Source organism: Amblyomma maculatum, chromosome 1 (assembly GCF_055883805.1).
Source record: "Amblyomma maculatum isolate TAMU_Amacu chromosome 1, ASM5588380v1, whole genome shotgun sequence".
NCBI classification, from domain to species: domain Eukaryota; kingdom Metazoa; phylum Arthropoda; class Arachnida; order Ixodida; family Ixodidae; genus Amblyomma; species Amblyomma maculatum.
The window spans coordinates 295,038,194-295,050,633 of NC_139344.1; the positions used below are offsets into that span (position 1 = coordinate 295,038,194).

General features: G+C 46.7%; 1 protein-coding gene across 2 annotated transcripts in view; it reads left to right on the top strand.

The window, feature by feature from the left end:
* The window catches only part of wcy (WW domain-containing adapter protein with coiled-coil wacky), a 235,541-nt gene that overhangs the window by 189,277 nt on the left and 33,824 nt on the right, over positions 1–12,440 (top strand). For both annotated transcript variants that reach the window (XM_084591604.1, XM_084591603.1), the window contains 2 exons: positions 6,802–6,929; positions 9,141–9,225. In XM_084591604.1, coding sequence (XP_084447730.1) covers positions 6,802–6,929; positions 9,141–9,216 — 204 coding nt within the window. In that variant the 3' untranslated portion in view covers positions 9,217–9,225. The remainder of the gene's footprint in view (positions 1–6,801; positions 6,930–9,140; positions 9,226–12,440) is intronic.

The following is a 12,440-nucleotide window of genomic DNA, read 5'->3' on the forward strand; positions in this document are numbered from 1 at the left end:
TGACGTCCTGCAGCACAGCACGCACAGCCGCAGGCAGAGGCTCCGGACTCCCATCGTCGCCACTTTCTTTCATACTTCCGGCAGCAAAGCCACAGTGGTGGAAGCAGTTTGCAATTGTGGACGGCGTGACCTGCTCCCATGCACGCACCAACATGTGCATTGCTGTGAGCAATATGATGGTGCTGGTCTTCTGGTTTCCAGTGCACAAAGTCATGCGCTCGATCATGTGGCGCCTATAGAAACATTTGATGTTTCTGATCACCCCCTGATCCATCGGCTGCAAGGCCGCAGTCGTGTTGGCGGGCAAAAAGACGAGCCTTGTGGCTTTCAGCTCGGCGTCGACTTTGTGTGCCGAGCAGTTATCCACAATGAGGAGAACTTGACGCTTCCCTAGCTCCATCCTCCGATTGAATTTCAAGAGCCATTTTTTAAACAATTCGCCCGTCATCCACGCCTTGCTGTTGGCGGAGTATTCCGTCGGCAGCGTCCTAATGTTCTTGAAACATCTAGGCTTATGTGCCTTGCCGACAACAAAAAGAGGGACCTTCTCCGTCCCGGTCATATTAGCGGCGACCAGAACAGTAATCCGCTCTTTGCTTCGCTTGCCGCCAGTGCAGCTGTCCCCTTTAAATGTTACTGTTCTGTCGGGCTGGAGCTTATAAAACAAAGCCGTCTCATCAGCAATGAATATATCATGTGCCGAGTAGCTTTCTAAGTACTGCTGCAGAGCACCGCTTCGCCACGTGGCACAAGTTTCTGCATCCACTTCTTTGGCTTCTCCAGACAACACCCGGAAGACAAGATTATGTCTGTCTCTAAAGCGGTGAAACCATCCTTCGGAGGCTACAAAATCTTCCACATTCAAGCGCAGGGCGAAATCGGCCGCCTTCGCCATGATAATTGGGCCGCTCAGTGGAATGTCAGCGCTTCTCATTTCTTTCACCCATGTGATCACAGCGGTCTCAATTTCCGGATACTTGGCTAACCGAAGCCTTTTTCTGTTGCTGGCGAAATCTTCGGCTTCATAGGCATCCTCGATGGCCTTCCTATTTCGGACGTACGTCGACAACGTGCTTGGTGGAATCCCGTGCTTTTTCGCGATTTCCACTTTGCTGGCCTTCCGTTCATCCACCTCGCGTAAAATAGCCACTTTCTCCTTCACCGTCTTGGCACAGTATTTCCCACGCGAACACATCTCGCGGACACAAGCTCACAACAAGCGGCGTGCAAAACGAGGGCTCACGAAATGCAACACGAAACCGTGGTCGATAACACTAAAACGTCGTTCCTCGAAGGAGTCGCGGCAGGAAAGACTGTTTAGTACTTGTTCCAGCACCCTAGCGGCGCCCCGATGGTTGTGCCATCTATCGTTCTGCCGTGAAAGCTTCCAACGATGGTTTTTAACAGCGCCGCTTGGCGGCGCGCAGTTCGAATTATGGGTGGCGGCGCCAATTTTTGAGTGAATTAACGAGCTGTTACGCGCATAGACTTCTATGCACTGCGGACCGGACCACGATGACTATTTCGAATTAACGAGTTGTGAATTAACGAGCTTTCACTGTATATATATAGCTGAGGAAAACGCGTAAACACGATAATGTCTCTCATTGCTGGCGTCAGTGGCTACACGCGAAAGTGCAGAGCTGAATGTGCTCAAGATGATCGAGCCCTTCGCTCCCCCCATATTGAACCTCTTCACTCTGCAACAAATGCTACTTCATTTGTGGCTCGAATGTTTATGTAATTAGAAGTGGTGGAACAAAAGGAATCCTTACATGCTCGGGCCGAAGTACCATTCTCTGGTTCTTCGTCGCTTGACGAGTCGAGGTCCGAGTCATCGCTGTATTCAGGCGGCGCCTTTGCGGCTATTTTTCCATAAAATATGTTAGGATCCATTCTTTGTACCTGTAGACAGGTCCGTGCGTCCTGCATGATGCCATGCAGAAGATATGTTAGCGGTGTGGGCAGCGTATCACACTATTGAAGAAAGGCAGCGCACCGAAAACTCAACGGAATGAAAAATACTGCACAGTGCCGGGTGTTGCCTGTAGGCAACAAACACTAGACGCGCCCCTACGAGCACAAATTAGCAGTGCCAGTTACGTAATTCAACAAGGAGCAAACCAAGGCCTTCTTCTAAGCAACTGAGAAAAGACAGAGGAAATATGACCGCTTACCAGGAAACCGGTGCACAGAGGTTGAAGCCGCGTAGTCGACTGCTCGGCAGAGATATGCGCGCCAAACTTCTTTTTTCTCTTCATCAATTTCGTTATTACTCACCAGATGGCGCAACATGTCCACATAGTAGTAATATGGGCGGAGCTTGGAGGTAAGAAAAAGCGTCCGAAACCGAAACTGCTCCAGAAAAAAAATATTTTCTGGTGTGTTGCCTGTGGGCAACACTTGGCAAGAAAGGGTTAATGCTAGAACCCTAGCTAGTGAAGCTAGCTTAGCAGTGCTGTTAGAGGAACTAGAGGGCATGAAATGGGATGTCATAGGGCTTAGTGAGGTTAGGAGGCCGAATGAGGCATATACTGTACTGAAGGATGGGCATGTACTGTGTTATCGAGGCTTACCAGAGATGCGACAACTAGGAGTAGGCTTCCTTGTCAACAAGTATATAGCGGGTAATATAGATGAATTCTATAGTATTAATGAGAGGGTTGCAGGCATCGTAATTAGGCTTAATAAGCGGTATAAACTGAAGGTTGTACAGGTCAATGCACCTACATGTAGTTATGATCAGGCAGTTGAAAGCTTCTATGAAGATGTAGAATCGGCAATGCGAAAAGTAAAGACGCAGTATACTGTACTAATGGGCGATTTCAATGCCAAGGTAGGGAAAAAACAGGCAGGAGACAAGGCAGTAGGTGATTATGGCATTGGTTCTAGGAATAGCAGGGGGGAGTTACTAGTTGAGTTTGCAGAGCGCAATAACTTACGAATCATGAATACCTTCTTCAGCAAACGGAAGAACCGGAAATAGACATGGAAAAGTCCTAACGAAGAGACTAAAAATGAAATCGACTTCATAATGTGTTCAACCCCCGCCATTATGCAAGATGTAGAGGTAATCGGGAAAGTGCGATGCAGTGACCACAGGATAATGAGGTCCCGAATTAGCCTAAATCTGAAGAAGGAACGCAACAGATTAGTAAGAAAGAAACCCATCGACGAATTAGCGGTGAGGGGGAAGGCAGAAGAGTACAGGTTCTCGCTACAGAATAGGTTTTCAGCTGTAGCAGAACGGAGGTTTGGGCTAGTTGGTGATCATCCATGTTTAGGCAACAGCGCAAAAGGACAGAGACAAGTGGAGCGTCGTCGTTGTGTACCTCCTTCCACTTGTCTCTGTCCTTTTGCGCTGTTGCCTAAACATGGAGGTTTTCAGACTGAGGATGGCGACATTACCCTAGAGGCAAGGAACAATAATTTCAGAGATATCATTACTGAGTGCGCGGTAGAAGTAGGCGGTAGGATAGTTAGAGAGGATAGCGGCAAGCTGTCTAAGGAGACGAAAGATTTGATTAAGAAACGCCAGAGTATGAAAGCGTTCAATCCAACAGACCTGATCGAATTGGCCGAGATATCAAAGCTAATCAATAAGCGCAAGGTGGCCGATATAAGGAAGTATAACATGGAGAAAATTGAGCATGCTGTAAAGAACGGGGGAAGCCTTAAAGCGGTAAAGAAGAAATTGGGCATAGGCAAAAACCAGACGTATGCGATAAGGGACAAGGCGGGCAATGTCATCACTAATATGGAAAAGATAGTCAAAGTAGCCGAGGAGTTCTATACAGATCTCTACAGTAGCCAAAGTAGTCAGGACCGTAATGAGATTTGCGGTAGGGAAAAACAGTCAGACGTTCCACCAGTGACGAAGGAAGAGGTCAAGAAAGCACTAGAAACTATGAAAAGGGGGAAATCAGCTGGAGAGGATCAGATAACTACAGATTTGCTGAAGGACGGGGGGGATATTGTGCTAGAAAAACTGGCCACCCTGTATACGCAGTGCCTGGTGTCATCGACGGTACCGGAACCATGGAAGAATGCAAACATTATCCTCATTCACAAGAAAGGGGACTCTAAGGACCTTAAAAATTACAGACCAATCAGCTTACTGTCTGTTACGTATAAGGTATTTACTAAGGTAATCGCTAATAGAATCAGGACAACCTTAGACTGCAATCAAGCAAAGGATCAAGCAGGGTTTCGGAAACGGTACTCTACTATCGATCATATCCATACCATCAATCAGGTGATAGAAAAATGCTCGGAATATAACCAGCCCTTATACATAGCATTCATTGATTACGAAAAAGCATTTGACTCAGTTGAAACCTCGGCGGTGATGCAGGCATTGCGAAATCAGGGGGTAGACGAGCCGTACGTGAAAGTGCTGGAAGATATATATAGTGGCTGCACAGCAACCATAGTTCTGCATAAAGAAAGTAACAAAATTCCCACAAATAAAGGTGTTAGGCAAGGAGACACAATCTCCCCAGTGCTATTCACAGCTTGTTTAGAGGAAGTATTCAGAGACTTGGAATGGGAGCAGTTAGGGATAAGGGTAGATGGAGAATACCTCAGTAATCTGCGATTTGCTGATGACATTGCCTTGCTAAGCAACTCGGGGGATGAACTGCAAATAATGATTGATGACCTAGACAGGAAAAGTAGAAAGGTAGGCTTGAAAATCAATATGCAGAAGACTAAGGTAATGTTCAACAGCCTCGGGAAGGAACAGCAGTTTACATTAGGTAGCGAAATACTGGAAGTAGTAGGCGAATATGTCTACTTAGGACAGGTAGTAACCGCAGATCCGGACCACGAAAAGGAAATAACAAGAAGAATACGATTGGGATGGAGCGCATTTGGCAAGCACTCGCAGATTATGACTAGCAGCTTACCGGTATCGCTCAAGAGGAAAGTATACAACAGTTGCATCTTGCCTGTACTCACCTATGGGGCTGAAACGTGGAGGCTAACCAAGAGAGTTCTACTTAAGTTGAGGACAACCCAGAAGGCTATGGAACGAAAAATGGTAGGGGTAACATTAAGAGATAGAAAGCGTGCAGAGTGGGTCAGAGAAATAACTCAAGTTACCGACATTCTAGTAGAAATTAAGAAGAAATAGACATGGGCAGGACATGTAGTGCGAAGAGAGGATAACCGATGGTCGCTGAGGGTAACAAACTGAATTCCAAGGGAAGGAAAGCGTAGCAGGGGGCGGCAGAAAGTTAGGTGGGCGGATGAGATTAAGAAGTTCGCAGGGGTCAAGTGGATGCAGCTAGCACAGAACCGGGTTAAGTGGAGAAATATGGGAGAGGCCTTCGCCGATGATGATGCCTCTTAATAAATGTTGCAATTTGCTATATTTTTGGGTTCCGCGAAGTGTCCTTTATTTTCAACATCCGAAATTGATCTTTTTTTTTCGTACTAACATACCGTATACACGCGTGTAATGGCCGCACTTTTTTTTCCGAGATTGGGGTGAAAATCAGGGGGTGCGGCGATTACATGAGAAAAAAGACAGCGAAAAAAATTATTTGCGGTGGTACCTGCCTCTATTATTGCCAAAAAACTCCTCGTCCTCCTCCGCTAAACTCGTCGGGATTTCAGGCTCGTCCTTGTCCCTGATGAGGTCATCCTCCGTACCGTCCAGCCTGTTTGATATCCCTGTCACCTTGAAACTTTTTTTCTACAGTCTCGAACGAAACTGTGGCCCACGCTTCGAGTATCCAGTGGCAAACGGCTACAAGCGATGCCCGTTTCAGTCGGCCGGTTGGAGTCTTCTGGTGGAGGGCCGTTGCCATCCACTCACTGTACGCACGGCGAAATCCACATGTATTTTCCCATCGAGGAAAAAGAAGATCTTCAGCTCAGGAGCGCAGAACAAATCAGGGCAGCGATGCGCTCCGATTGCGAGATCGCACCTGATATGCTTCGGGCGATCGAGGAAATGGCTGTAAAACGGAGGAGCGAACAGACTTGGATTGGATTGGAATTGGATTTGCTGGCCTCACCCTTTGTAATGAGCGGGCATCGCTGCGGCTAGGAGCGCCCCCTTTGTAACGGAGGTGGTGGCCGCTGCCCCCATGCTCGACTTTTTTTTCCTCAAATATTTTGTTCTTAATTCTTATTGGCAATTCTACTTCTAACCTTATGCGTCATTTTGGCTTTCACTTGAATTTTGGGCCCCACCTGGCAGCAGAAACCACAAAACGTTCCGTATTTCTTGCTCCGCACAGTAGACGGCACTGCCCAACTTCCTGAAACTCATGGTGCGGCTTTTACTCGGGAAATTTTTTAAAAGTTCTTTTTCCCAATTTTCTTTCCAAAGTTCGGGGTGCGGCCATTACATGCGTGCGGCCATTACATGCGTGTATACGGTAAACGCAGCGCATTTTCGTTGCTAGAGGGCTGGTTTCCAACAACAAACAAACAAAATAAAATGGTCGTTGAAGCTGCGGTTGCCGTATCTTGATAGGTCTGCAGTGCACCTGTGTGCGTTTGCGGTAGACTTTTTTTTTGACTGATGGTACCAGCCAGCTGTCGTACGATTTACGTCGCACAATCGAGGTTTTTGATGCACTATCTCTATGGGAATTTTGCCAGGGCTGTTCAAATTCGTCGTAAAATGCGGGTAGTCACATGACCGGGGGACGTATAATCGAGGTTCCACTGTACTTTGGGATAACATGGTTTGACAAAAAGTGCTTTGCTGAAATTAAGCATGAGTGACTGTGCATTGACACCAGCCTGCCTCTTTGCGGTTGACACCCTTCTACTTCTTATTTCCAGGCAAACCGGTACAGTGAGGAAGCGCATAGCTTGGGAAGTTTAAACTGCACACGGGTTTCGGCTGAGCTCAAAATGGCACGTTCTCTTGTCCGATTATCTGAAATTCAAGCGACAGTACAAGAACAGAGGTAAGCATTTTGAGTCATTATTTGAAGAAATCGGGCTAGTTGGATGAAAAGCAAACAGATTCGAAAACAGTGCTCTAAATTTAGAGAGCATAGTTCCTCAGTATTTTCAAAAAATATCTAGCATGGTATTGGAAGGGTAATGTAGCACTTGTTTGCACACAAGTCATAGTGATTTGCAGTATTAGTGTGCCATCTTTAGTCACGGGAAGGAAGGCCTCCTTTCAGCAGGAGCAGCATACATACCAAAGTAGAGGATTGCTCGGCAAACTTTTCTGCTTAGCCAAGTTGTTGGCAGGGGGTCTACAGAGTCATTGTTGATATGCTTGCAATGCCTCTTTATTATCTCACACAAAGTGGTTTAGTGGCTAACTCAGTGGCAGCATTAACTAGGGGTGTTGCTTGACATTCAACAATTACCGAATATCTTTAAGTCTTCGTAGGAAGTCAGTAAAAAGTTGGTAATTCGGCCCTCAGGGGATCATAAAAAATGTCGGAATTATTGAATGGACGTGAAAAGAGCCCCGTTGAGGATGTTTCACTGCATAGTCCAAGCGGTGAAGTGCGCAGTGCTGTGAAATTGCGCGTGACCGGTGCGAAGTTTCGCCGTACTGGGAGCAGCATGTGGACACACACATGGCATATATGTGTAGGCGTTGAAACAGCATGAAGCTATCCCAAAATAAAAGAAAAACAGTGACTCTCCAAGCAGCGTCTGAAATGGCATAACTAGCCGATGCATGCACAGCCGTGGGATAGCGGGAAGTTTTCAGACTTCAGAGATCTTTGGCTGCGCGGGTCGTACCTCAATGCGATTCCTCGCCCAATTTAATGAGCGTCCAGCACCAACATGGGGGTTGGCCGGGGCCGCACCGCTAGTTCAAATTGGCCACATTTCCGAATTAGCAGAGGCTGAATTGATGACAATTTACTGTACCATGAGCAAATCAGAAATAAACATAGTAAACATTGATTGCTAGGTCTTTTATTTTGTTTTTTTTTTTTTTAACTGATCCAATATTTAATATTGGAAGTTTTTTTTTTTTTTTTGTGATATTCAATTCATATTCGAAAATTTCAGTATTTGCGCAGCCTTAACTAAAACCTGAAAGAGAAGATACCAGCCATGAAATGTCAAGTTTTTCTTTATTTCATGGTCTTCTTTTTCTTGTTTTAATAAACCTTTGTATTGTGATGCTGTCTTGTCTTTCTGTGGTGGTTATTTCTTCAAGGCCACCTTTTTATTTGCTAGACATAGCAGCATAGCAGTAAAGTTTTTGCATACTGCTCGAACACCCTTCACGAGAAGCAAAACTCGCGTGTGCACCATACAGTCAGTGAAACAGCTATAGACGTGTAGCATGCCAGTGTGCAAATATATGAGGAGGTTGGTTTAGCCCCGCAGAGAGAAGCGGTTTCAGTGCAGCACCCATTGTATGTAGTTACCTAGGTGGCATGTTCAGTCTGTTGCTTAAGTGAGCCTTTGGAAGTGGCTGCATACCTTTCTCACTTTGACGCTGGATATATCCAACTCGAAGGGGAGTTTGATCAGCAGAAAATAAAATTAATTGCCACCTAAAAGAAAGAGAGCAGTGTCCAGCCTGCATTTGAACAGAGATGACAGGTGTGCAGGGATACATTGTAGGGCTGCAAAGAGCTTGTGAGAGGACATCAAAAAAGCCAAAACAGTGCTCTAACGCAGAAGTAGCCCCATTTCAAAACTGGAATAGTTTATACCCCCCGCAATGGAGCAAGAAGGATGCAGTAGTTAGTGATGGCTTCCCTGCACTGCATGAGTGCCATGAACCAAGCATTGCCATCAATGGACCGGATGCTTTGTCACAGGTGCTAGAAAAAGAGCACAAATTTAATGGATGTTTTACCATGTGCAATTGTCAATAAATGCCCTTGTGCCTCATCCAAGATTTGCACGTTTCAAACCATAGGCGGTTGGATCGTGTGTTTTCCCTGGCAATTTTTTTTTTAATACGTTTAATATGACAGATGAATGAAGTTGTGTGGTATATGCACAGGAGGATAGAGCCAAACAGCCAGGTTCATGCTTATTGTCTCTTCCTGCAGCAATTACATTGCGTACTTAACAACCACTGCTATTTGAATTTGGTGTCACTTTTTTCAATGCACACTTCATCAGTTGCAAAACTTGGATGGGTTGGGCAGGGTCATGCAGCTCTTTTATGTATTTTCTTGCAGGTCCCTATTTTTAAGACAACTAATTAAAGAGCTGGAGGAGCTGAAGAGCCAGGTGAACTTTATGTCTGACTCATAGTGAGTTTAGGTAAGTTTCCCTTCTGTCATGTCAAATCCATATAGGTGCTGAGGATATGCCTAGGCACAGCTGTAAGGTTGGATGGAACCTCGTCTGGTCGGGTAAAACAAAAGCAAGACTGCTGCCGTTCCGAAGCTTTGATCACTAACAACTCTTTAACGCACTTGCCAAGCATGCCTTATCAGTAGCACACAATATCTGCTGGGAAGATGTTATCGCCAAAGAAAGGAACTGGCTTTCACTCCTGATACAAACAATGGCACAATGATGGCCGAAAATGTGATCAAATTTATTTATTTATTATTAATTTATTTATTTACATAGTACAGTACAACCTCGTTAATTCGAAGTCATCGGGACCGCGAGAAATCTTCGAATTAAGCGGGTTTTCGAATTAACCGAACACACCAAGAAATAAGACTTAGGCAAAAAAATTCGTTGCAGGAACGTGTTACCTTTATTCGGCATGTTTTGAATTACTAGTGAAAGTAATCAGAGATGCTGGTTTGCCGCGTCCGGTAGTTTGCGGCTCCTAAGGTCATGCTCTCGAGTTGGTCAAATAGAGGAAACATCTCTGAACTTCCACCGCGGCACTCAACAAAACTGCGGATAACGTTCAGCGATCCGATAACTTCACCAAGAGCAGGTGCTCGGGGAGGCTCGTCGGTGTCGTCGTCGCTATCGTCGCTGTCATCGCGCATGTTCGTACCAGCAGTGATCTCACTCTCCAAGTCAGAGTAGCCAGTCTGCTCTTCGCTCTCAATGTTGATATACTCGGCGAAGCCGACTGCGTTGGACTCATCCTCTGCGCAGAGCGCATTGATGCGGTCGCAATACTCTGCTCCTTCTTCGTCAAGAGTAGTAGTACATGGGTGGTCTGCATCGGCATCAACAGTGCTTTCACTGGAAAAACCAGCGTGTTCAAAACACCGCCTGATCAATGTGGGCTCCACTTGTTTCCAAGCGTACACCATGAGGCATATGGCTCCGAGGAGGTCGATGGAGTACTCCTTGCCATTGTCGTAGCAAAGGAGCATGCGCTTGAGCAGGTGGTACCCCATAAATCTTCCTAGTGTGGTGAATGACGCCTTGGTCCATCGGCTGTGAGATCGAAGGGGTGTTCGGAGGTAAAAATACCATCCTGATGGCCTGGAGATGTGGGATGTCGCCATGTGCCGGGCAGTTGTCGACGACAAATAGGACATTCCTGCCCGTGGCCGCGAACTTGCGGTCAAGTTGCCGCACGTACTCTTCAAATATTGCACCTGTCATCCAGGCTTTCTTATTGTGCCTGTAGACGAGTTCATCCTTTGGCGGCAGCCGCGCATTTTTGAAGCAGCGAGGCTTCCCCGTCTTCCCGACTACCAGTAGCAGCAGCTTGTGTTTACCGCACATGTTTGCGCCGAACAGCACAGTAATCCTGTCCTTGGCCTGTTTCCTACCCTTGATGGCGGTGTTCTTCACTGCGAATGTTTTTGTTGGCAGCATCTTATAAAAAAGTGCAGCCTCTTCAAGGTTGTAAACGTCGTCTGCGCCATACTCTCTAAGCAGCGGCGCCAATGTGTGGTTTCTCCAATCCTCGACAACGCTCTCGTTAGTGCTGCCGCTCTCACCACAGACGGTGAGAAAGGTTAAATTATTGTGTTCTTTAAAACGGCAAAACCATCCATTGCTGCACTTAAATTCCTCGTGCCCAAGTTGTAGAGCTAGGTCGTTGGCCTTCTCCCGCAGTAGCGTTCCATTGACGGGAAGGTGGGCAGCGTTTGCTTTCTGCAGCCAGCGAAGCAGAGCAGCTTCCACATCTTGATACGTGGGAGCCCGCACTCGTGACCGCTTCGAAGAATAGGTCTTGCCGTAAGCCTCTAGTATTTTTGACTTGTTGCTCAATATTGTGGACAACGTCGAGAGGGGCACGCCATGCCTTTTGGCCAACTCGGTCTTCGAACAAGCGCTCTTGCCTGCTTTCTGGATCAAGCAGAACTTCTGCTGCAGCGTTAAAGTCTTGTACTTTGGCATTTCTGCACTGCTACGGTCACAAAGCTAGCACTTCTGCACAGTCCCGCCCAAAAAACGGCACAGTAGCCGACCCCTAACCACAGCGCACAACACAAAGAAATGGTGCAGGCGAGACCGGCGCGGCGGTGGTGGTGGCGTACTTGCAGCGTCGGAGGCACGGGGGAAGAGTTGGCGAAGCACACCAAGGGATGGAGTGGGGGCGAGGTCACGTGATAAAAACTGGTATGCCCGCCGTGTTGCAGTGAAGCCGTCTTCTCCTCTGCAGGCGCGTGTTTCGGCGGTGCGCGAGGCGCACTGTGGACCGATTTTTGTGCAGAGAGTGCTCCGGCTGGGGCGCTTCGCCTATAAATCATCACCATTACTATGTGGCTTTGCCTCGCGGCTCCGTAGGGCCGTCGTTTCGCCGGGTTTGCGGCGAAACATGGATCAGGCATTGCCGCATAGCAGTCCGAATTTTCGAATTAACCGGGCTGGCGCAGGCCGCCTGTTCAAATTATCCGGCCAAATTTACATTGGAAAATACGGGACCGCAGAAAACCTTCAAATTATCCGGGATTTCGAATTAACCGAGTTCGAATTATCGAGGTTGTACTGTACTGTTAGCCTCAAGGTGAGGCTGTAAGCAGTACATGAAGTTCAGCACAAATAACTTATCTGGGAAACAAGCCTGCTTCCAAAAACAAACTGACATGGACAACTGAGTAAATGTAAGCACGGAAACAAAGTACTGTATTTACTCTCTTAATGCTCGCACTTCTTTTTCGCGGAAAATTGATGCTAAGTTGGGGGGTGCAATAACTGTGCTGGGAAAATTTTCGAGCAAATATTTTGGAGCGCTAAAAGCAAATTTAAATAGGTGTGAATTGGGATTCTTAGGTCAGCTTAGAGGTGTGCACGGGCCGAAATTTTGAGCCCGAACCTGGCAAGGACCTGATGCTACAGACCCGAACCCGGCCCGGCCAGACTCTTAAAGGGACTGAGCCCGACCCGACCCAGCGCGGCTCTTAGATTTAAGGCCCGGCCCGTCATGCTATAATTGCAGTTGAAGCTATTAAAAAGAAATAACTTCAGGATGATAAGTTTTATCGAAGATCTTGGAATGTTGAGTTCTCACATTGAAATGACAAATTTGTTGAATATGTAGAGGCACAGCACATAGGTAGAATTAACTTTTTGTTAAAAAACAAGTTATGCATTGAATTGAGGCA